Here is a 24,012-nt window from a genome sequence, read left to right as displayed (position 1 = left end):
GCCTTCAACTCACTATTGCCATAAATAACCATGAACTCTTGCTCTTCCTGTTTCTGCCTCCAAAGCACTTAGCATTATAGGCGTGTGCCACCATGCCTCATTGAGGGAAATTTAATATGGGCATTTATGCTGCACATCTGTGCTGTCCATTTCTCTGTAAGCATGGCTTGAGATATAGCCCCATGAGATTTTCATTTTGCTGTGTTCTCATTCATCTCAATGGGTTTCTTGCTTGTTTTTGTTTTGCCTTTTTCCTTATGATTTTTTGTTTTCTTGATTATTTAGGAATGTGTTTAAATCCCACACTTTTTTATTATTCTTTTATGTGTATGTGGTGTCTTCACCTGTGTGTATACAGGTGCATATACCCATGCGTGTGTGGAAGCCAGAGGAGGCTGTCTGGTTTCCTGTCCTATCACTCTCCATCAGAATCTCTCACTGAGACCTGGAGCAAGGCTGGCAGTCAGCAAGCCCCAGAGATTCTCCTGCCTCTGCGCCCACAGCACTGGATCTACAAGGGTCTGTGTGCACAGTCGCATTCAGCTTTTACATGGGTGCTGCTGATCTGAACTTGGGTTTCCAATCTTGTGCAGCAAGTGTTCTTACCCATTGAGCCAGGTCTTTGTTTATTTCTAACGTTCCATTAGAAGATGCTTAGATTAATTTTGGTCATTTAAAATCTATTAAGGCCGGTTGAATGACACAGTGTTATGTCCTGTCCTGGAGACTGCCAAGGACTGAGGATGACGTAAACCTGCTGTCAGGAGTGTTCTGTGCCGAATGGTTTAGCCTAGTCGGTTCATTGTCTTAGTCTATCCTGTATCCCTGTTGATCTTCTGTCTAGGGCTTCTATCTGTCTATAACTGGGAATGAGGGGTCAGGGTCTCAACTCTTACTTTTCTTCAACTTTTCTCCCTTTAATTCCATCAGTTTTGCTCTGCGTGAGTGTTAACAGAGACTGTTCTTTTGTTCCTGCCCACCCCCCAGACCTGAATGATCACACAGAAACTTTATTAATTACAATACTTCTTGGTCAATAGCTCAGGTGTATTCTTACCTAGCTCTTATATCTTAAATTAACCCCTTTTTTTTAAAAATCTGTGTATCACCACGAGGCTGTGGCTTACCAGAGAGGTTCCTACATCAGCATCTTTCTCCGTTGGCAGCTACATGGCATCTCTTTGACTCTACCTATTCCCTCTATATATCTCTGTTCAGATTTCCTATCTGGCCTTACTCATCAACCAATAAAGCAACACACATACAGAAGGCCGTCCCACATCATGTGAGTTCAGAGCTCTATTACAGAGTACAGTAAGGGAATGGGTGTTGACATTTAATCTTACAGACATAGCTGAAGTGACAGACAGGCTTCTGAAAGGCGACAAGTTTAAGTTGCTGAATTGAGGAGCCAGAGGGGGTATGGTAATACCTTTCCTCTTGAGAGTGACAAACTTCAGGAGACAGAGAGAACTGCTGCTGCCACCCCCACCTTGAGAGAGAGAGCCTCAGGGTAGACATGAGGTAGGTGAGACAGCGGGATGTCAGGAAGCACCAGGTCACTTTGGAAGGTGAAGAATCAAGCACCAGCTTAACCCATTCTCTCTGACTTTGCTGTGGCTTCGCAGAGTCATGGCCTAAATGAAAAAAGCATCCCAGGACAGACAAACGACAGGCTCCCCTTGCCCACCTTGGACCACATGGTCCAGATGTGGTCATTCTGCACTCAGATACCAGCTAGCTCAGCCTCCCTTCACTCTTTCTCGCTCCCATCTCTGGTGGAATTGTTAGAACAATCAACGACACAGGAAAGCCAGCTAAGTGACATGAGCAATCTCCATGTTTACCTATCTTAAAACCTGGTTTTTATTTTTCTGAACTTCGTACTTAATAGAGTATCCTTTGTTTCCTATGGAAGCCCTGCAGGGAGTCTAGAAGCTGTCTGCGGTGTGTCCCCCTTCCTGAAGGGACCAAGTACGGATTGTAGCTCATCGCCCTTTTAAACTGGCTGCTACCTATCGGGACACACCCTTTCCCTTCCTTTGATCCTGGCTATGTCTTCTTTCTTCGTCCATTTTTGGGACACACACTCAGTTTCTATTTTTAGCTCCTTCACATGCTTCTTGCCATTTTGTGCCCTTTTCCCGCCGGGTCCACAGAGAAGGACCATTTTAGAAATTCTATATTTTCCCAAGAGCCTGCCTGTAAATGCTCACACAGGGTTCCGGAAAAGGGATTGGGGCAGAGAGCCAAAGGTTTCCTCCACCTTAGTTTTAGTGGTTGGTCACCAGGAAGTCAGTGCATAGTTTAATATGAAAGAACAAAAAGTAATTTCTGCCAAAAAGCCACCCCCAAGATAAGCACATGGTCCTTGTTTCTTGAACAGTGGTGGCTTCTCAGGCCAGCTGGTACCTTCCTGTCACCCATAAGGTCTGAGTCAGAGGTGGAACTCGGCCTCCACGCCACCCTCATAGTATCCCCCAGGGGATTCCAAAATGTTCCAAAATGTCTATTTATGGTCCTTATGCTAAACTGCAAACACACCTATCCTGACTAAGAACACTACACCCATAGCCTTAGTTGTACCTCCCTTACTAAGGGAATTCATTCTTTGGATTAAATATTTCCCCCCCAAAATTGCTTCTGTTTTACCCACTACTGTTCTGTCATATATATACATATATGTATATATGTATGTATATACATACATACATACATGTACTGGAAAAACCACTTCTAATCTCCCCTATAACCAACCTCATTCCCAAACAGGAAATACGCAAAATGGGATGGGGCGGGGGGGGGGGAGAGAGAGAGAGGGGGGGAGAGAGAGTGGGAGGAGGGGGGGGGGGGGGGGGGGGGGGAGATGGGGAGTTTGGCCAAGGACTAGATTTTTGCTAAGAACCCAGGTCTCTCGCTCTGTGAACATAGATCTGGTGGACAATGTGGAGGCAATTGTGGGGTTTTGGTGGCGGTAAAGGCAAGGAAGTGAACATTTTAAGGAGATTCGAGAAAGTTGTACTGGATGAAATAGAAACCATCCTTTCCTGTGCTTCTCAGCTTCCCCAAAAACATTGCCAACTGTGCATGCTCTTCAGGGTGAGCTTCTGTTGGAGTGGAGAGAGATAAGCAGGAAGGACCACTGGGCAATACTAAAGCAACTCCAGGCAAGAGCAGGGATCTTCATGTTATAGAATGAGAAGGACAGATGTAGGTGGAGCTTTCCTGTCCCAACTGCCTGCTCCCAAATAATCAACTTGGAGACTTACTATTAATTGCAAATGCTCGGCCAATAGCTCAGGCTTGTTACTACCTGTTCATTTAAATTAACACATATTTCTTCTCTATGCTTTGCCACATGGTTCATGGCTTGTTAACTCATTTTCTATATGTCCTTGGTGGCTGGCTAGTGTCTCCTGACTCTGCCCTTCCTCATCCCATCATTCTCAGTTTGTATCCCGTTCAACTACTGACCAGTCAGCTTGCTTATTAAACCAGTCGTAGCGGCACATATTCACACAGTGTAGAGAAGAATTATTCCACGGCAGACAAATTTTTGCTGGGCATGATGGCTGCAAATCCCAGTGTGTCATCAACCCAGCTACTTGGAGACTGAGAAGGGGGAATGAACACAAGTTGGCCAGCAGCCTGGGCTACTTAGCAAGACTCTCAAAATAGAAACTTTGAGGAGGCTCAGAGGTGAGTGTACCTCAGTGGCAGGCAGTTGCCTAGCATGTGCGTAGGCCTGGAGTTCAATCCCCACCTCTGCCCGGGATAACAAATCACAGGCCTTTAAAAAGAAGCGAAGCCAACAGTCACATTAGCTCTGTCAACAAGGCACGCTAAGGACAGGTGACATGAAAACGAGGGGGCTTGGGAAAGGGTCGTGGCTCTGTGGGGAGAGTCCTGAGGCCGTGTTTGTAGATGTATATCCCTCCATGAAACAGCCTGAGAATGAGATTGTAGACACACACAGAAGCCGGAAGCTGGAAGCCAGAAGAGCAGGATCTAAAGTGTGAGTTTATGTACCTCAGCCTCGTCCAGAAGAAAAGGAGTGTGGCAGTGTGGCAGTTCAAAGGTGACAGGCTCTTCCGGCAAGATAACCTCAGTTTCCCCCTAAAATGTAAATTGCCGGATAAGAATTTTCTGATTAAAAAAAAAAAAGAAGAATTTTCTGATTACCTCAGAATCTTTGTTCTCTTTGAAAGACTTTGACTTTCTTCAAGACCTGCCTAGTACTTTGGAAGTCAGCGTGACTGGGGTCAGAAGTCAGATGACCGGATCTGGAATTATCTAAAGCTCAAGCAGCTGGGCACACCTGGGAGAGATTGTTTTCATAGTTAAATTATTTGAAATGGGAAGACCACTTTTAATCCAGATCTTCTGAGGTGGGACGATCCACCTTTAACCTGGGCCACACCTCCTGCTGGCAGCCTACAGAAAGGACATTAAAGAAGGAAGCTTGCTCTGTTTACCTCATTACACTCGCTCTCACCTGCTAGCCTGTTCCTTCACTGGCCTTGGAGCCAACTTCTTCAGGATTCTCGCGTCTACTGAAGACCAGCTGAGACACCCAGCCTCGTGAACTGAAATTACTGGGTTCTTGGACCTTCTGTTGGTAGGCAGCCATTGTTGGACTAGCTGTGCCACCTGTAAACCATTCTAATAAATCCCCTTTGTATATACTCTATCAGTTCTGTTCCTCTAGAGAACCCTGGCTAGTGCGGGTGGTTCTGTCTCGAACAAGGTATAGTGCTGGAAATTTTAAACGTGGTTCAGTGGTCTTCCTGGCACGACAAGACCATTGCACTCTCGAATTCTGCAGCTATGGTCACCTACACAAGACCTGTACAAAGCCAGGCCCGCCAACATCCTGTCATGGACTGAGGGTGTGTGCTTATGAGGCCTTCTTCCTTCCTTAGAATAAATAGGCAGTTCCTAATTGTTAGCAGGGAGCAGCTCATGGGGCTTTACTCCTCCTTGAGGCTCTGTGGGCAGTTACTGAGGGAGGGAAAGAGGGACTCCTTTTTCAGTAGTATAGCCACTGGTAAGGTACCTGTGGTTCTGGAAATAACCCCTCACCCATGCTCCTGCCAGCAATCCTAAGGAAACTCATTTCACACATATATATATACACACACACAAAGCCATGACGGTGCTGGAAGATGGCTCAGGTGCTAGGAGCACTATTTACTTTTGCCATGACCAGGTTGGGGGGTCCCAGCACCCACAAGAAGGCTTAGAACTGCCTGAAACTTCAGTTTCAGGGGATCTGGTGCCTTTTTTCTGGCCTCTGCCCAACACTAGGCATGTATATGGTGCACACACATTCATGCAGGCAAAACATTCGTACACAAAAAACAAAAAATAATTTTTTTAAAAAATGACCTAACAGTAGGAGGGAAACCAGAATGAGGAAGGGGGCGGAGGGAACAAAAGAATGCAATGGGGATTGAATATAATTAAAACACATTTATATACATGCCTGAAAATGTTATGATGAAACCCATTATTATGTATAATTAGCATATGCTCATAAAAAGCTTTAAAGAGGGACTGGAGAGATTGCTCAGTGATTAAGAATGCTTTCTGCTCTTCCAGAGAACCTCAATTCATTTCCCAGGACCCACATCTGCTAGCTCACAAACATGGATTGAACCTAGGTCCTCTGGAAGAGCAGCCAGTGCTCTTAACTGCTGAGCCATCTCCCCAACCCTATGTTGTGAGCTTTGAAATTCATGATAAACTACACAGGAGTAATCAAATCTCAGCAAAGACATTGGTACTGTGTCAGAAGGAGTGGTAACATCGAGTCTGGAAGAAAAAAAAACACAAGCATGTGACTCCTTAGGAAGTGCTGAAAATGTACTTAGATGATATTTTGTGCTTGCTTTTCAAATTATCATGAAACAATAATGATGACAAAAGTCAAGAAATGTATCTTCTAATATGAGATCTGGAAATTATTGAAAAAATTACACATTATGAAACAAAAGACTAGATTAAGAGCTCAAGTAGGGGCTGGAGAAATGGCTCAGAGGTTAAGAGCAACGACTGTTCTTCTAGAGGACCTGAGTTCAATTCCCAGCACCCACATAGCTGGTCACAGCTGTCTGTAACTCCAGTTTTAGGGGATCTGATATCCTCACCTAGATGTACATGCAAGCAAAACAATTATATACATACATATATATGTATATATATATATATACATATACATAAAAATTTTAAAAATAACACAAGTGGATCTGGGAGCAGAGGAGCCACTTTCCATTTGAGTACAGCGTGAGTTATAATTATTAATATGTTAATAACATAATTATCACAGTAATTATCACAGTAACTATGTGTTGCCTGCCACAGTGAAGCTCTGTAGTGCAGACATTTTCCTGAGGGCGTCAGTTGTTGCCAGAGTGACATGAGTAACCCAAGTAATGCTGATGGGAAATTCTGTGTGTGTCCTGAATGAAAACAGTCCTTCCTCCAGCACAGAGGAAGGGCTACGTGCATCCAGCCCTTGTGTGCCCAAGTCTGGCATTCCCTCCACCTTACTAATGCTGGTCCACATCTGCACTGTTCATTCAGGTCAAGGAAGCTGACCTGCTGAGTAATGACTCAGTCATGATTTTTAATACCTCGGCTTCGCCACATCTGTATGAAATCCAGCAGCTGCAAGCCCTGGCTAATTACAGCATCGGTGTGTCCTGCCGGAATGAAATTGGCTGGTCTGCAGTAAGCTCTTGGATTCTGGCCAGCACAACAGAAGGAGGTAATTCCTGAGATATACAATGAACATTTCCTCCCAAGTGTGTGTGATCAAGCAAGCCTTCCCCAATAGCTGATGTTGTGTGCACTCTGCTCATTTGGTGCATTTAGTGGGGTGATCAATAAGATAGGAAGAAAATTGTTTCTTTGTCATTTAAGAGGCTTAGTTAAAAAAAAAAAAACACCCCAAAACCTTATCTGTACTATGTGTATATAACATTTTCCTTTACATGGGAAGACAGGGGCATCATTCTTTCTTTTCAATGTGTACTGGTGTTGCCTGCATGTATGTCTGTGTGACTATGTGAGGGTGTGAATCTTCAAGACTGGAGTTTCAGACAGCTGTTAGCCGCCATATAGTTGCTGGGATTTGAACCCAGGTTCTCTAGAAGAGCAGTCAGTTCTCTTAACCACTGAGCCATCTCTTCAGCCCTGTGGCACCATTCTTAAAGCCAGTATTATTTTCAATTAAAATATAATGCACAGAAGTTATTATTCATAGCAGGCAACCCAAAGCGGGGAGTCATTTTTTAATTACATAAAATTCTAACTTCACAGTTATCTAGAGGGTTCCTAGTTAGGTTATTTGGTTGCTTGAGACAGGGTCTCACTATATGGTCTTGGCTGGCCTCGAACTCTCAGAGGACCTTCTGCCTCAGTCAGAGATCAAAATAGCAAGCAGCAGTTTGTCCCTTTATGGTTTCTGCTGCAGGTTCCCGGCCATAAGTTTTTTAGGAATTAAGTCCTTCAACAACAGGCTGTGACCTGGAAGTATAAGATAAGATAAACCCTTCCCTCTACCAAGTTGCTTTGGCTGTGATGTTTATTATAGGAGCAAAGTAGTAAATAGTACAGTTTTTTGTTTTTTTTTTTATTTTGGTTTTGTTTTTTTTTGTTTTGTTTTGTTTTTTAAGAGGGGGGGTTCCTGTTTTTCCTTTAGTGTATTACAGTGTTTCCCTGTTTCCTTTCTTGCTTTGTTTCCAATGTAATGTTGATGGTAAACTAGATTTTGGTTTTCTATGTATAAGATGTATTTTGTCTCCAGTTCTCCCCTCAGTGCCTATTTTGGACAATCTAACACTTAGAAACTTTAGCTTTGTTTTACTAATATTCCTTGTGCTTGAAGGTCAGAGACTTCTTACATTTCTGTGTTTGTAGTTTGTATGGCATTTGGGAAACTTCAGGCTACCGTCTTGGCCTCACAGTTTTGGAGACCAAATCTTGGACCTGGTATATTATACAAATGCTCTATCACTGAGCAGCACATTCCCACTCCTCATATAATTTTACCCTTTTTACCTCTCCTCTCTTTTAAGGACTCTGGCTATGTGCACAACAGACCATTAGAAGTTCCATAATTCAATGATATCCTGCTAATCCCTCCCCACTTTTCTCTCCTCATTTTTCCTTTGGAGGGTTTCTTTTGTTTATGTCTTCTGATCCAGTAATCTTCTTTGTTCTTAATAATCTTACCTAACCTGCTGCTAATTCTCACTAGTCTTTATCGCTCATGCTTTGATTCTTTTCTTCTTATATATTTCACGCCTAAACTTTAAGATCATATCGAATGTAGTGAGGCTAGTTGATTATTCTAGCATCATTCTGGGATGATTTCTTAGTTTACTAGCATTCTGGCTAGTTTTATGTCAATTTGATACAAGCTAAAGTCATCTGAGAGGAGGAACAACAATTAAGACAATGCCTCTATAAGATCAGGCTGTAGGCAAGCCTGTAGGGCATTTGCCTAATTAGCTATCAAAGGGGGAGGGTCTAGCCCATTGTGTGTGGTGCCATTCCTGGGCTGGTGGACCTGGGTACTATAAGAAAGCAGGTTTACTGCCGGTCGATGGTGGCACACGCCTTTAATCCCAGCACTCAGGAGGCAGAGGCAGGCGGATCTCTGTGAGTTCGAGACCAGCCTGGTCTACAGAGCTAGTTCCAGGACAGGCTCCAAAGCCACAGAGAAACCCTGTCTCGAAAAACAAAACAAAACAAAACAAAACAAAACAAAAGCAGGTTGAGCAAGCCCTGATAAGCAAGCCAGTAAGCAATGCCCCCTCCATGACCTCTGCAACAGCTCCTGCCTCCAGGTTCCCACCCTGTTTGAGTTCCTGTCCTGACTTCTTCAGAGATAGATTATGGATGTGGAAGTGTCAGCCAAATAAACTCTTTTCCCCCAAACTTGCTTTTGGTCATGGCATTTCCTCACAGCAATAGTAACCCTGACTAAAGATACCTAGCATGGATAATCTTTTCATGACTAGAACTGTTTGGTAGTGCCATGAGTTGGAATTTCCAATAAGTAGTGTGCTTTATTTTAGGACACAGATGAGCCAATGGAAAACTTTTGTGGAATATTAGTTTAAGATGTGTTCCATTTGTTTATGCTGTGCAATATTGTTTAATGATGCAAAGATGTGCTGCATTCTTTTATGTTGCATCTGTTTAACTCTGTAACACTGTGTTACTTTGCCTGCCTAAAACACCTGATTGGTCTAATAAAGAGCTGAACAGCCAATAGCTAGGCAGGAGTGAGAAAAAGAGAAGAGAACGCCAGGGGCCAGCCACCCAACCACACAGCCAGCCATAGAGTAAGAAGGAAAGAAAGATACATAGACTAAAGAAAGATAAAAAGCCCAGAGGCAAAATGTAGTTAGAAATGGGATAATTTAAGTTAAAAAAGCTGGCTAGAACCAAGCCAAACTGAGGCCAGGCATTCATAAGTAAGAATAAGTCTCTGTGTATCTGAGACCTGGGCGGCGGGCCCCCCAGAGAGTGGGAAATTGACTACAGGAAACAATCCCTTCTTGTTGCGTTTTGCTTTAAAGATTTGTTGAGCAAGACTACAGCATTGCCCAGAATAGCAATGAATAACTCCTGTGGAGACCAGACCATTCATTCTGTGTGGTCTGGCCAGTGACCTTGAGTGATAAAGGTGTTGGGTCTGATATTTGGGGGTTACCACTGTCCTCAGGCTTAAGTGGTTCCTGAGCACGGATGCCTTTGATTCTTCATACCACTCTTTCTGTCTTCCCGTGGCGTCCTCATGGGACTCTCTTGCCTCACCCTACAGGTTTATCTTTCTTGATTTACTTCCCAGGGTTCTAGGCACTTGTTTATTTGTTTGTTCATTTATTCCTATGTGCAGGTCTGTGCCGTAGCATGTGTGTTGACGTCAGAAGTCAGCTTGCAGGAGTAAGTTCTTTCCTTCCACCTTGCAGGTTCTGAGAGTCAAACTCAGGTCATCAGGCTTGGCTGAGAGCATCCTTACCTATTACAGAGAGCATCGTTGTGTGCTGAACTGAACTATCTCTCTGGGCTGAGCACATTCTTAAGTAGCTTCCCAGGAGTTTTTACCTGCAGAGATAAAAACTGTGAGGACTTCTATGCCTTTGCATAAAATATTGGTTAGTTGTTTTTCTGAATGTAAACTCTTAGATTAGAAACCTTCCCTTCCTCAAAATCTTAGTTATTTCTGAGGTGTTTGTTTGTTTGTCTGTTGTTTTGGTTGCTGTGGGAGATTTTCTGCATGGACTGTTCTTTTAGAACATCTTTTGTCTTTGATCCTGATGCTGTGATAGGCTATGATGGAGAATGTGTGCCAGACATCACTGTGGGTATCTAGTGACCTCTTTAGAAGGTCAAGCCCTCCTGCCCTAAGCTTTTCCAAGCATATTTTTTCTTTGAATATTTTCTGCTTTGTTTGTTTTCCTTGAAACTGTATGAGACATTTTGGGGGCTTCTTTGATTCCTTTTGTGATTTTCTCTCTCAAATAGACTTATATTCTTCATCTTTTTTATTCTAACTTCTTGCTTATTTACTTCATTTATTTCCAGCTCTTTTATTAAGTATTATTTTGATAATCATGTTTCTAATTTCAAGTTTTCTTTTTCATTGGCTACTTTTCCTTTAGTTTCTTTTTCTTATCTTTGTACATATTGTTATCATTCTTAAGGCTGCTGACCCAAGGCCGGCCCCATGAGGGTCACCTGAGGCCTCAGTGGGTCCACTAGGGGTGGCCTGAGGCCTCTAAGGGAGGCAGACAGATACGCCATGCAGAGAGAGTTTGGGTATAGAGTTTATTTAGTGGGTTATGAGGGGAAAGGGAAGAGGGGATGGGGAGAAGGTGGGGAGAAGAGAGAGAGGCAGAAGCTTCCTCTCTGGAGGGGCAGAGAGGGAGAGAGGGAGTGAGAGAGAGAGAGTGAGTATGTGGGAGATCTGCTTGCCTTGGAGGAAGTGGGTGGTTGGGAGTGGGTGGGGCTTGTCTCTTAAAGGGACCAGGTACCCAGGTGAACAGACCAGGCCAGCAGATTACAACATTTTTATCTTTTTCTTATAATAAAAAGGTGGGGAGTTAAGCATAGCAGGTTGAAGAATTGAGATGGTGGGTGCTCAAGACTGCTTCCTGCTTATTTGTGGATGTCAAAGTCTTTCTTGGAGGGCCTGAGATAGCTGGGTGCTAGTCACAAATATATAATTTAATCTCTATACAGTTTAATTAATTTAAATTAATATAATTTGATCTCTATTACAGGCAAGGATTTGGTACTTATCATTCCTATTGATGCTACTTATTCCATACATAAAACATGTATTTTTTTTAATTTATGAAATGGGTTAATAGGGGAGCTGGGAAGATAGCTCTGGTATCTTGGTAGAGAGTTTGCTGTCTTCAGTCCCTAGCACCCACATGAAAAGCTGAACATGGTAATGCACACATAGCATCCTAGCACCGGGAAACCGGGGAAGCAGAAAGGACTGATTCCTAGGTTTGGCCATCTATCCTAGCCAAACCAGCGAACCCCAAGTCCCAGTGAGAGATCCTGTCTCAAACAGAGAAAAGCAAGATGGGCAGCTCCTGAAGGATGACACCAAGTTGACCTCTGCCTCTATCTGCACACACACACACACACACACACACACACACACATATACCATATGCACACATATTAAAATGGATTGATATGTGCTGTTTAGCCATTTCTTCTACCCCATTGGTGTAATGTTGGCTTTTTGCTATTGTTGTTGAGATTTTTCATATTAGTATACGTAGTGTACCTAATTCCTTCAGTGGCCACATAAATTTTCCATTGGGAAATGTATCCAAGTTTATGTTAAAATTGCTCCCAGGGTATTGCATTTATTCCGTTTCTGTTGTTATTATAGTATGATGAGTATAATTCCATATGTAGATTAAATTATTAGAAATAAAATGCTTAATTATGAAGTTAGGTGTGGTAGCACTATGGTGGTACATGTTTTTAATCCCAGAACTTGGAAGGCAGAGACAGTTGAATCTTCGTGAGTTTGAGGCCAGTCTAGTCTACCTAGTGGGATCCTCACCCCTGAAAGACCACAGTAATAGTCTTTTCTAAATTTTCTAAATTACTTTATATATGCATACACCACGCATACTTGGCTCTATTTATCTTCAGGATCAGCATACTCAAATTCATGTAGCTGAGGATGAAAAATGTTTGAAAATCAGTTGCACCCACACTGAGACCAGAAGGGCTTTCTCCTCCTCATTATTTTCTAAACAAGGCAGTATGACAGCTTTTTTTGTTTATTTGCTTTGTTTTGTTTTTCAAGACAGGATTTCTCTGCATAGCTCTGGCTGTCCTGGGACTCACTGTGTAGACCAGGCTGGCCTCGAACCCAGAGATCCACCTGTTCTGCCTACCTAGTGAGCCAACACTGCCTGGCATATACGAGCCCTTTTTATAACATTTTCATTGTGTTAGGTTTTATAAATAATCCAAAGATGACTTAAAGCATGTGGGAGGATCTAGGTATGTGAGCACCTGGGAACTTTGGTAGCTATAGGAATCCCTTCAAGATACTGAGCAATGACTATACAATCACCTCAGACTTCCTGACTGGGTACCTCTGTCCACCAGTCGCCTGCCTCTGGACTATATAATGACAGTTTCATTCTGAGCTCACCAGCTTACCTTCCTGCCAGTCCCAGAGCCACAATGCTTACCTTCATCCAGCCTGTGACTTCCAGTGCCCCTGGTGTCTAAGGAAGGAATCCATGAGCACCAGCCTCGTCCTTTCCAGACTTCCTCATTGTTAGCCTACCCTGGGTGTTTATAACATTACTAAAACAGCAAGTGGATATTGAGGATTTAGCTTCCCCAAACCCTTATTTGTAAAACTTATATGAGAGCCAGGAATGTAGCTTAGTTGGTAAGGCGCTTGCCCAGTGTGCAAAAAGCTCTGTTTTTAAGTGCATCACCATATAAAGTGGGCACACGAAAATCCTGTGGCATTTCAATGGTCCTTAATTGAAGAAAAAAAAAAGGTAAATTTACTATGAGTTTGGGTCTTTCAAAGAACATTTGAAACCCAAATACTCGATAACCAGGAAGAAAATAAGCCTCCATGGTATTTCCTTATGACTCTTCATCTTTCTCTCTTTCTTTTGTAGCTCCGTCTGTCACACCTTTAAACATCACTGTGCTTCTGAACGAATCTAACAGTAGCGTGGATATCAGATGGATGAAGCCTCCAATTAAGCGGCAGGATGGGGAACTGGTGGGCTACAGGATCTCTCACGTGTGGGAGAGTTCGGGGACTTCCGTAAGTCTGCACCCTAAAGCACACTAGTCATTTCCTTTGGACTTGCCGGTTGCATTCTGTTTCAGAAGCTTTCTTTTTGTGGGGATTGTTTATGATTGAGCAAGGCAAGGAGGCACCTTTCAATGGGACACAAACAATGTAGTAAAAGTAAGAGATGACTAAAAAGTCAGAACATTCTAAGGAGTCTTTGGGGGTGTTTTCTCACCACCCCCACTTACTCCTCTCTGATTTATTGGCAGCAAGTAGGAACTTATTATCCTGTGTTCTCGTGTGTCTCTTGTCTTCAGGGAACTTAGGCTGTTATAGGAAGAGTATACTGTGGGCTGTCCAGTGATCATAGCTTGCAGTCAGGGGGCTATAGGGCTTCGCATCCTGGCAATTCATAGCCTTGTGGAAACTTCTGAAGATGTTTGCCCGAAAAAGGTTGTCATGGAGCTTTCTTAGCTTTATAGAGAATAGCAAAGGGTAAGCATAAAATGGGGGGGGGGGTTCAGCAATCCTCTATCTGCAGAAGGGCCCAGCCCACTGTGGGCAGCGCCATCCCTAGGCAGGTGGTCCTAGACTGTATAAGAAAACGACCTGAGCATACGCCAGGAAACAAGACACTGGGTACCATCCTCCGTGGTCTCTGCTTCAATTCCTGCCCTGGCTTCCCTCAGTGATGGCTTGTGAGCTGGAAGTGTAAACCAAATAAACCCTTTCCTCCCCTCAAGATGACTTTGGCCCCGGTGTTTATCACAGCAACAGAAATCAGACTAGAGAAGGTGGATACACCAGTGTTACTAACAGAATTGAGTCTTCCTTACCTTTCTTAGCTGTGGTCCTGGAAATTATGCCTCCTGAGTCATCATATTCCTGTTCCATAGAACCCTGTTGGCAGATCCCAAGTTAAGCCTCTTTGTTTTATGTGATGTATCTGGGATATGACAAAGCTTCTTGAGAAGAGAGGGACAGCTGTAGTCCCACTCCAACCTTTGCTCCTGTCATTTCCAAAGTCATACCATCCAATCTTTATAAAAATTGCTTTTTTCCAAAAGGACAATTGGGATTTGTTCTCTTTCTTTTCTATGAGAAAACAGGCTGTTGAGAACAGTAGGTTATGGGATGGAAGGAAAAGACAAGGGCTTGGACATCCATGTTGTTCTGCATCATGTGACTAATAGACAAGTATCCAGCATCTGTAGCACCCTGCATGAGAAACCTCTCGTTCCCCAGTATTGTCCCAGGTGCCTTAAAGTTGACTGAATTTCTCCATGGGCTGAGCCAGAGAGTACCTGGTTCTGACAGTGTAACACTTTCCACAGTGGTGAATGCTTAGTGTAGAACAGAAGAGTGCTGATTGTGCAGTTCAGTGGGAATTTCATCTTTCTCTGGTGGCAGAAGATACCGGCAGACCCATATGCACTCAGAAACAAACCAGCATGTTTAAGCTACTCCTTCTAGTCTTGATGAAGGCTTCTTTCCTAAACGGGACTTCTTGAGCTGCGGCATTCAAAGAGCAATGGAGAAACCTTCATGAATGACTTGGCCTGAGAGCCTGATGCACCAAGTGCCGCTCACACCCATCCATACCCTACGTTCTCATTGCCCTTTGTTCGGACGTCCCCTCCGCAGTGAGAACAATGTGGGCACAGTTCAGGCTGTGACCTTTCAGTAGCTCACCTCCTTGCAGATGCCAAGTCATCCAGTCATGCGGTCATTTACATTGCGCCCACACTGTACTTGGGGCCTTGTGACAACAACAGGCTGAGTCGGTCACGTTATTTTGAGAGCATTCCCTGCTGCAATTGCGCTTCTGTCCCATGATTTGAACCTGGAGGCAAAGAGGGAATCCCGAAAAGGGCCCGGGGGATGGGGTGGGATCCCACCAGGCTGAAGTGATGTTTGCAATGACCTGGGCATATGTCATCTTATCTCTAAACTCTCTTCATCTTGTAAGGCCACAGCGGAGACGGTGTCGGTCTCTCTCAACTGTCCTCTCGTTTGCACTTTTAGCTACTTCTTACGTAAGGCAGGAAACCAGACACTTCGGAAATTTCTGACTGACTGACAGCTGTAACGAGTTGGGTTTTGTATTTGTGTAACTTCAGAGCTTTCTTGGAAGCTTTCTCTGGGTGGTATGTTTCAGTGACACGGAAGATTAGCTTGTACCTTTGTCATTAGTAACCTTTATATCACTATGTCAGTCAGGAGGAATTTTATGTTTGTTTTTTCTTTTTTTTATTTGGTTTTTCAACACAAGATTTCTCTGTGTAGCTCTGGCTGTCCTGGAACTCACTCTGTAGACCAGGCTGACCTTGCACTCATAGAGATCCGCCTACCTCTGTCTCCAAGTGCTGGGATTAAAGGTGTGGCCTGGCTCAAACGTCCTGTTTCTTTATTGGCAGTTAATAGTGACTGCCAATCACAGACTTCTGGGTGCTCTAAAAGCCAACCAATGCCTGGTCATCCCTTCTGCCTCCGGCATGGGTGAAGCCACTCTTCTTCTAGCGAGGCAATTTTGAGCTGAGGTGTGGGAAGGTTGATGGTGATGGAGATGCTGTGAATGGCGGTGGCCCAGCAGTCTGCAATGCTCAGCTGTGTTCCATGCTCCCTCTGCCATGAGGATGGTATGGGCAATTAGACAAAAAAGCTTCTGGTCTTTACTGACTGATGTGTCTTATACCTCAGTGAAGATTTTTTTTTAAACCATTTTTGCTTTATTTTTCTTGCCTTCCAAATCAGAGCTCGGAGTCCAAAGGTGAGGGGCAAGGACTAGTGTGCTCTTGTCCAGGCTAGAGTCTTGTTCATCTGTGTACTGTCTGAACACCGACCCTTGCCCTTGCTTTGGAAGGATGAGAGCTGCTATGGGCCCAGTGTGTGGAACCTGCGACACCATCTAAATCAGCTGGAGAATGTGCCTCTGAATGGGGATTTTAGCTCTAAGGCTGGTTTGATCTGTGTGTGTAGTGCGTAGAGATTTTAGATCAGATGGAAGTCTCAACAGAGATTATTGTGATTAAGAAACAATGTGATTGGGATGAGGGTATATAGCTTAGTGTAGGGTGTTTCCCTTCCACGCACCAGGATCCAGGTTTGATCCCTAGAACTACCAAGTACACACACACACACACACACACACACACACACACACGCACGCACGCACGCACGCGCACACACACACACACACACACACACAATGTGGAACCAGCTTCTTTAATGTTACAGGGGAGCTGCACTACACTAACAGGTTCCTTGGACAGAGACCTCTGCCTCCTCCTGAGTTTGCCAGGGCAGTGGAGATGTGTCTGCATATTGACACACTCCCTGCCCCTTCCCTTTCTTCTCTCTCTCTCAGCCTTGAAGGGCAGGGTATTAAAGAGGGTTTAATTTTTAGGCCTGAGAAATAGTCAACGTTCTTATGAGACAGGTCAGGGCTCTACGGCACTTCTGAAACCCAGGAATCAATTAAGAATGGTTCACTTTGGTTAGAGGAGAAGCTTGCCATGAAGGTAATCTCTGAGTGGGTCCTCGGTGTCCTGCCTTTGGAAGCTAGACAGATTAATTTCCTCCAGTGCTCTAGAGCTCACAAGATACCATGAGAATGTTGCTGAAGGGGGGTCTTGCAGCTACAGAGGAGGAAGACCCAAGCCCAGCACCTTGATGAACACAATCCAATATACTAAGAACCACCATTGATTCTTTTGTTTTGTTGTTGTTTGGGCAGACTACACACTGTTTTCTATCAGGAACTTGTTTAACTCCGCTCCATACATTGTGAAAAAGACAGTCATCTGAGTTTTCACCAAGGAATAGGGGCTAGAGGTGTCAAGTAACTCACCCAGGGCCACAAAGCTTGGAACTGGAGATCTGGGGATAAGAACCAGGGCCCGGCTGACTGTAAAGCCAGAGCTTCTCAGAGCTGCGGGTTACTTCCCAGCAGCCATTGGCTCTCTTCCTAACACATACTTTCACACTTAGTTCCACAGTGTCGACCTTCAGACGTAATGACAGGAAGATACGGGTTTGTCACTGGTGCCTATGGAGCTGAGCACTTTTAACAAGTGACCTTTGTTACCTCACATGACACAACTTTTATCTGACACTTCTTCCCTCCTTGAAGTTACTGCTCTTGGGGCTGGAAATGGGCCATTGCTCTTAGACAGTTATCGGTTACAGGGTGTCAATTTCTCATATAATATTTGGTGATGTTAAAGTCATTTGATAATCATAAAACAAAATACATAGTTGCCCTGTCTTGATTCCATCTAAGCCATACCACCAGGAAAAAAAATGTCTTTCCAAAGACATGCTGTTGCTACTTTCTTGTCCCCAAAAGTCTTTATGTCATTTTAAAAAGTAACTATGGGAAATTGCGTTCAAATGCCACAGTATAAATTGGACTTCACTACCTAAAAAAAAAGTTAGTAGATTTTCAAGTCTTTATGTTGGTGAACAGTGAAAGCTCACTAAACAAATATGCAGGTGGCCCATGGCACACACACCTCGTGAGCAGACCACTGCATTCTGGGAATTGGCTCTGCTTTTCACTCTGACAATTCCAAGACAGGATCTATGTGGTAGATACTTAGTAATCCAGTCTTAAATCAACTGCAGTATACAAAATCAGAATGAAAAGAAGCGTCACACTTGCCAGCCTGGACGCTGCTCCATGCACTATTTCCAGGTTAGCTCTTTGCCTGTGCTAACTCCTCTTGGCAATAAAAGGTGGAAATGAAAAATAATTTTCCTAGGTTTTCATAATGAATTATATGCCCCAAGTAAGTAGGCATTGTAAACCATAGTTGGTCTTCCATGTCTGTCACTTGCATATTTATTGATTCAATTAATCACAGATTGAAAATATTCAGAAAATAAATCATGACTGTTAGCAAGCATTTTATCTGCCTAACCAGGCATGGTTGTTCTGTAATCCTAGCACTGAGAAACTGGTTATGAAAATTGCTGTCAGTTCAAAACCACCCCGGTCTGCATAGTGAGTGTCCAGCCAGGGGCTACAAAGTAAGCCTCTATATAAAAATATTCACTTTTGTTGTTTTATCTGAGACAGGTCCTTGCTAGGTAGCCCTAGCTGGCCTGGGATTTTTAGCAATCCTCCTGCCTCTACCTCCCCATCTCTGAAAGAATAGATATAGATATAGCTATCACCAAGCCATTGTTTTTTGAGGCTAGGAATGTATTTCAGTACTAGAAAATATGTTCAGAATGCACAGACCCTGGCTTTGCCCCACAGGACTAAAAAAGGTATTAAAAATATTGTTTGGACCAGGTAGTGGTTGATGCATGCCTTTAATCCCAGCACTCGGGAGGCAGAGGCAGGTGAATTTCTGTAAGTTTGAAGCCAGCCTGATCTTCAGAGTTAGTTCCAGGACAGCCAGAACTATACAGAAAAACCCTACCTCGAAAAACAAACATTTTTTTTGTTGGATCATTATTCCCTAAACAATCTAACAACAATAGCAATATTACATGAATAACCACACTATTAAAAACTATAAGTAATAGAGCAGCTGTTAACACTTTATACATGATCAAATGAGTTACACATGCCGACATGGGTTGGGGAGCTCTCACAGAGCCCCACTCCTAGATGAAGAGCTACAAACAATTCCTTCCTGGCTGCTGAGAGGGAAAGAATCCTTTCTCTCTAGGGACAAGCCCCATGATAGGTTATCCACTGCAAGTGGTCAGCCTTAAATACATGATATGAACAACACTAAGTGGATTCAGAGGATTGTATTTGTATATAAGTGTGTGTGTGTGTGTGTGTGTGTGTGTGCTTGACAATAATTAAGGAAGAGCTTACCATTTGAGAGGGAGTGGGGAAAATGAGGTAAATACTTGTGTGAAATTCTCAGAACAATTTAGTTTTTGACAGAAGAATTTACAATGAGTTGTATAAAATCATACCGTTTCTGTGTTTGCGCACTGAGGATGAAACCCAAAGCATCACTCCAGCTAAGCGTGTACCCACCGCTGAACACAGACCTAGCCATTTTGTGTGGGGTACCAACCCTGTAGATCCCAAGGAACAAATGGACTGTTACATTTATTTCTTTTTAATTTCACTCTTGCTAGGATTTATACTAGTCTAGATATGTAATCTTTTCCTAGTTGTGTGTTTCCTTTTGATTTGTAGGTAATTTCTCTTATAAACAATGTATCACATTTGAGTCTTTGTAGGAAAAGCCAGTATACAGCCAGATGCAGGCCCAGTTTCCTTTGTAGCATAAAGTCTTATGCTAAAAGAGCAGTCAGGCTGAGAGCTATGCCGTAGACTCTGTCAATGAGACCGGGCTCCGGGACCTAGGGTGTGGACTGGAGTTACACTAACTGATGATTTTCAGTTCTATCTACCCCCAAATTAAAGGCAGAGTTACAAAGTCACCCACTATCAAAATAAAACACTTCCTTTCTAAAAAGGACCAACCTAGGCTATGCAGCCCCACCGTGGCTAACTTTTCTTGTGTTTATTTAACAACAGAAATCTTTGGCACATCCCATGAGCTCAGGCCTGTGGCCGAAGGACAGGAGGTGATACCTCTCTTTTTGTTTCTTTCCCTCCTGGGACTTAAGAGTCACTTCCGGTTTAGATTCGGAAATAGCTCTAGAAGGCCAAACCAGATGGCTTCTTGGTCGTGAATGACCGGCCTGTTCTGTCCTTGAGGCTGAGCTAGCTCTATTTTGTACCATTACTAGAAGTGACTGGCTTGAAACCCATTGAACCTAAGATGACGTTACCAGCAGCAACCATGCCTCCAGTCCAACGATGGTTTGTGGTACCTGTACCCCACATGACCTGCTATTACCCTATGACATCTAAAGTCCACCATCCAGGGCTGAAGAAGTTCTCAGAGCCTCATTCCAGACTGACAACCACATGATTGTCCCTTCAAAACACTGCCCATTTGGTATTGGATTATCAATTGCTGTGCTCTTCCCTGGGGAAGACTGTCTCTCCCACTCTGCCCTTCCTTAAGCTTGTAGTTCTTTGTGTAAGGCTGGAGCCTCGTGGGCTTTCCCCATTCACTTCTGCATGTCTATTGATGTCATCATTATTTGGTCCTGAAAACATACATACAAGCAGCATGTCAATACATATAAGCATGTAGCAACAGTGATTAAAAAACAAAAACAGAGGCTATGAATGAGAAAGAGAACAAGGTGGGATCTATGAGAGGGTTTAGAGGGAGGAAGGAAAAAGCAGAAATGTAATGATATTATGATTTCAAAAATAACAAAAATAAAAACTCCAGGTCCAAATACATTTCCCACAGCAGAAAGCGTTGTGACCGTGGAGGTCTGGGAAGCCTGAGGAACACGTCGGTTAAGGCTGTTTCTCTCCATGGGTCTTCATGCCTCATTGTTGCATGACAATGGCTTTAAACCAGCAGCAGTGAAAGTAAACCCAGGCTTCAAATATTCTTCAAAAATTGCACCGATTGGGGCTGGAGAGGTAGCTGGGTGGTTAAGAGCACTGGCTGCTCTTCCAGAGGACCCAAGCTCCATTCCCAGCACTCACACAGTGGCTTACAACGGTCTGTAATTTCAGTTCCAGGGGATCCAACACCCTCTTCTGACCTTCTTGGGTACTAGGCATGTATGCGGTGCACAGACATACATGCAGGCAAAACAAACACTCATGCACGTAAAATGAGCAAATATAAAAAGAAACAATTTCAAATCATATACAAATTGTCCATTTGACAAGAAGAGGAGGGAAATGCAACCACTTCCCCTCTCCATCCATCTAGAGAGTTTACTGAGAATCCTCAGGACTTCAGGGAATCACAAGGGTTCGGTCCTGCTCTTAACATCCAGATAATGGTTCTCAACCTGTGGGTTGTGACCTCTTGGAGGAACATACCAGGTATCCTGCACATAGCAGATGTTTTCATTACTGTTCATAACAGTAGCAAAATTACAGTTGTGAAGCAGCAACAAAATGATCTTGTTGTTGGGAACTATATTAAAGAGTTGCAACAGTAGGAAGGTTGCGAATCTCTGATCTAGAAACATCCACTACATGTTCCCTCTGTGCCAGAAGTTTCTTAAGTGACCGCTGTAGGTGTCATGCCTTTGGGATCTTAGTTTCCCAAGGCTCCCAAGGTTTGAGATTGCTGCAGCCCCTGTCCCTACTCCCAGCTCCATGATCCGTCATGTAGTGGCACCAGCCATGGCCCTTGTGAAGAAGGAACTGTGTGAAACATGACCTCTGTGTGTGGAAAATGGGTGACTTTCTTCAGCAGGAACTTTGGGCATGTGGGCAGCTGTCTAGTGAGGTCCCCGCTTGCCCCAGTGTTTCATTTCCCTTTTTTTTTCTCTCTGTTACCAGAAAGAACTTTCTGAAGAAGTCAGCCAGAATGGCAGCTTGGCTCAGATTCCTGTCCAAATCTACAACGCTACCTGCACAGTGAGGATTGCAGCCATCACTAAAGGGGGTGTTGGACCTTTCAGTGAGCCAATGAAAATAATCATTCCTGAATACAGTGAGTCAGGGGCCCCTGTTGGCTGCAGAACGTAGCAGTCTGAGCAGCTCCTGGACTGCCTAAGTGGGACCAGTGCGACGGTGGCTGATTGACAAGTGTAAAATAAGAACCAAAATGCATTGTGGCAATCATAAGGAACTTTAGAATACAATCCACAGAACCCCAACACTCCTGCCTTTACTGTTCACACTAATAACTCCTGAGGAAGCTTCATCCTTTTAGAATACTAAGTTGGACTTTACCTGTTGAATTTGCTCCAAGGCCCACGGCACTGTAATCTGGACAGGCAATGCTGTTAGTCTTTATTTGCCTCTGACTGGCATGGCTGGTTTGTCACGTTTGTTTCTGCTCTGTTTGAGGCTACTGCTTGCCTTGTTTTTACCCGCTCAACCCTTGGGTAATGCGCTCAGCGACTTAGTCTGCATAGAACATCGAGTGTTTCCTCCAAACACCCTCCTTATGCAGCCCTGACTAGCTGAGCTAAATGCCCAGCCATGCATATTAGCTCTTGCCTATTGCTGGAATGTTCTTTGTCAAGGAGCCACCGTGATGCTCACGCTTCTGTAAATCAGGGGGAGCTACTTTTGTCCTGACTCCAACCCACCCTAGGCTCCGTGCCCAGCCATCTCGTCCAGCATGACTTACTCACTTGCAAGTTCTTGCCAAACACGGCCTTTGCACCCAATAGCAGCTGAGATTTGAGAACAGATGACTCATTTGTGTCTGTCTCTTTCCCAGTGATCCCCAGGCAAACTCCCCTTTTAGTACAAATTGGAGCTAGACTCCATTCCGGAGGAACATACTTTGTGGTGCTAGGGAGACCAAGGGCGTCTACCTGGAAAAAACTCAAAGACAGTGAGATTCAGCATCAGAAGGCACAGATTTATGTAGCCCGAGTTCTAATAGGTCTTAATAATAAAAGCCTGAGTGACATATTGGGGAAAATGCTGAGAGATCAGAGAGACAGAGGAGCAAAACCACAGCCACCTTACCTCTCCACTTGTGTTTTAATATTAAGACCTGTCAGAACTCATGCTACAGCTTCACAAACCAAGGTTTAGAACAGCAATTACGATCACTTACTGCTCTTACAGAGGACCAGAGCCTAGTTTCCAACATCCACATCAGGCAGCTTACAGCAACCTATAACTCTAGCTCCGGGGGATCTGATGCCATTTTCTGGTCTCCATGGGTATCCACATGCGTGTGCATTAATGCATGCACACGTTGGCAAATACACACATCAGTAGTGACCCATCCTTCTTCGGGGTCAGAAATGATGACCAGAGGACTTCCATATCCATGTGTCATAAACTGTAGAAGGTTGTAAAGGTTGCCTCATAGGCAGAATCACCCGTAAAAGCGCCCATTACTACAGTCTAAGTAGCACCAGTTCCCAGCAACATATTTCAAATTCCAGTTACCCACCTTTGAGAACTGTCATCACACACAACCTAACGTTGCCTCTCGTCATCTTGAGTGACAGATGCGCAGCCTCTCCACAGTAGTCTTATCACGTGTTTCCAAGCTTGCCAGTGACTGGCTCCCACATCTGTCACTCATTTCACACAGTTGGCCAAGACACTTCCTTGCCTCCCAGTACCAAATCTGAATGATTTGTACAGACATGGATAGTTGACAGAAGGAATTAATGAGAACACATGAAAGGTAGCAAGAGATGAACTGGGTGGGTTGGAAGGGAAATGGTGCACCAAATGCTGTTCACCAAGAAAATGTTAGATTTAGGGCTGGAGAGATGGCTCAGTGGTTAAGAGCACTGGCTGCTCTTCCAAAGGACCAGAGTTCAATTCCCAGCACCCACATGGCAGCTCACAACTGTCTGTGACTTCAGCTCCAGGGGATGTATACCCTCATACAGATGTATATGAAGGCAAACTCCCAATATGTAATAAATTAAAAATAAATTTAAAAAAAACAAAACTTCCTTTGGGAAAAAAAAGAAAGAAAAAATTAGGTTTACTAATTTTTTTTCTTCTGCATTTATTACCAACATGAAACAAGTTTGTCATTTGGGTTATTTTTAATTGACAAGAAAAAGGTGTATATGTTTGCTGAGTTCAATGTGTTGTTTTGACAGGCATATACTGTGGAATGAGACAATAAAACTAGTCTCATTGTTTTCTTAAATTTTTTTAATAATACATTTAATTA

General features: G+C 43.7%; 1 protein-coding gene across 1 annotated transcript in view; it reads left to right on the top strand.

Moving 5' to 3' along the window:
* The window catches only part of Mertk (MER proto-oncogene, tyrosine kinase), a 103,903-nt gene that overhangs the window by 51,739 nt on the left and 28,152 nt on the right, over positions 1-24,012 (top strand). Inside the window, exons 7-9 of the mRNA XM_026788459.1 lie at positions 6,586-6,769; positions 13,200-13,351; positions 21,687-21,840. Coding sequence (XP_026644260.1) covers positions 6,586-6,769; positions 13,200-13,351; positions 21,687-21,840 — 490 coding nt within the window. The remainder of the gene's footprint in view (positions 1-6,585; positions 6,770-13,199; positions 13,352-21,686; positions 21,841-24,012) is intronic.

Source organism: Microtus ochrogaster, unplaced genomic scaffold (assembly GCF_000317375.1).
Source record: "Microtus ochrogaster isolate Prairie Vole_2 unplaced genomic scaffold, MicOch1.0 UNK3, whole genome shotgun sequence".
In the NCBI taxonomy this organism is placed as follows: Eukaryota; Metazoa; Chordata; class Mammalia; order Rodentia; family Cricetidae; genus Microtus; species Microtus ochrogaster.
This window is presented reverse-complemented; position numbering and strand designations above follow the sequence as displayed.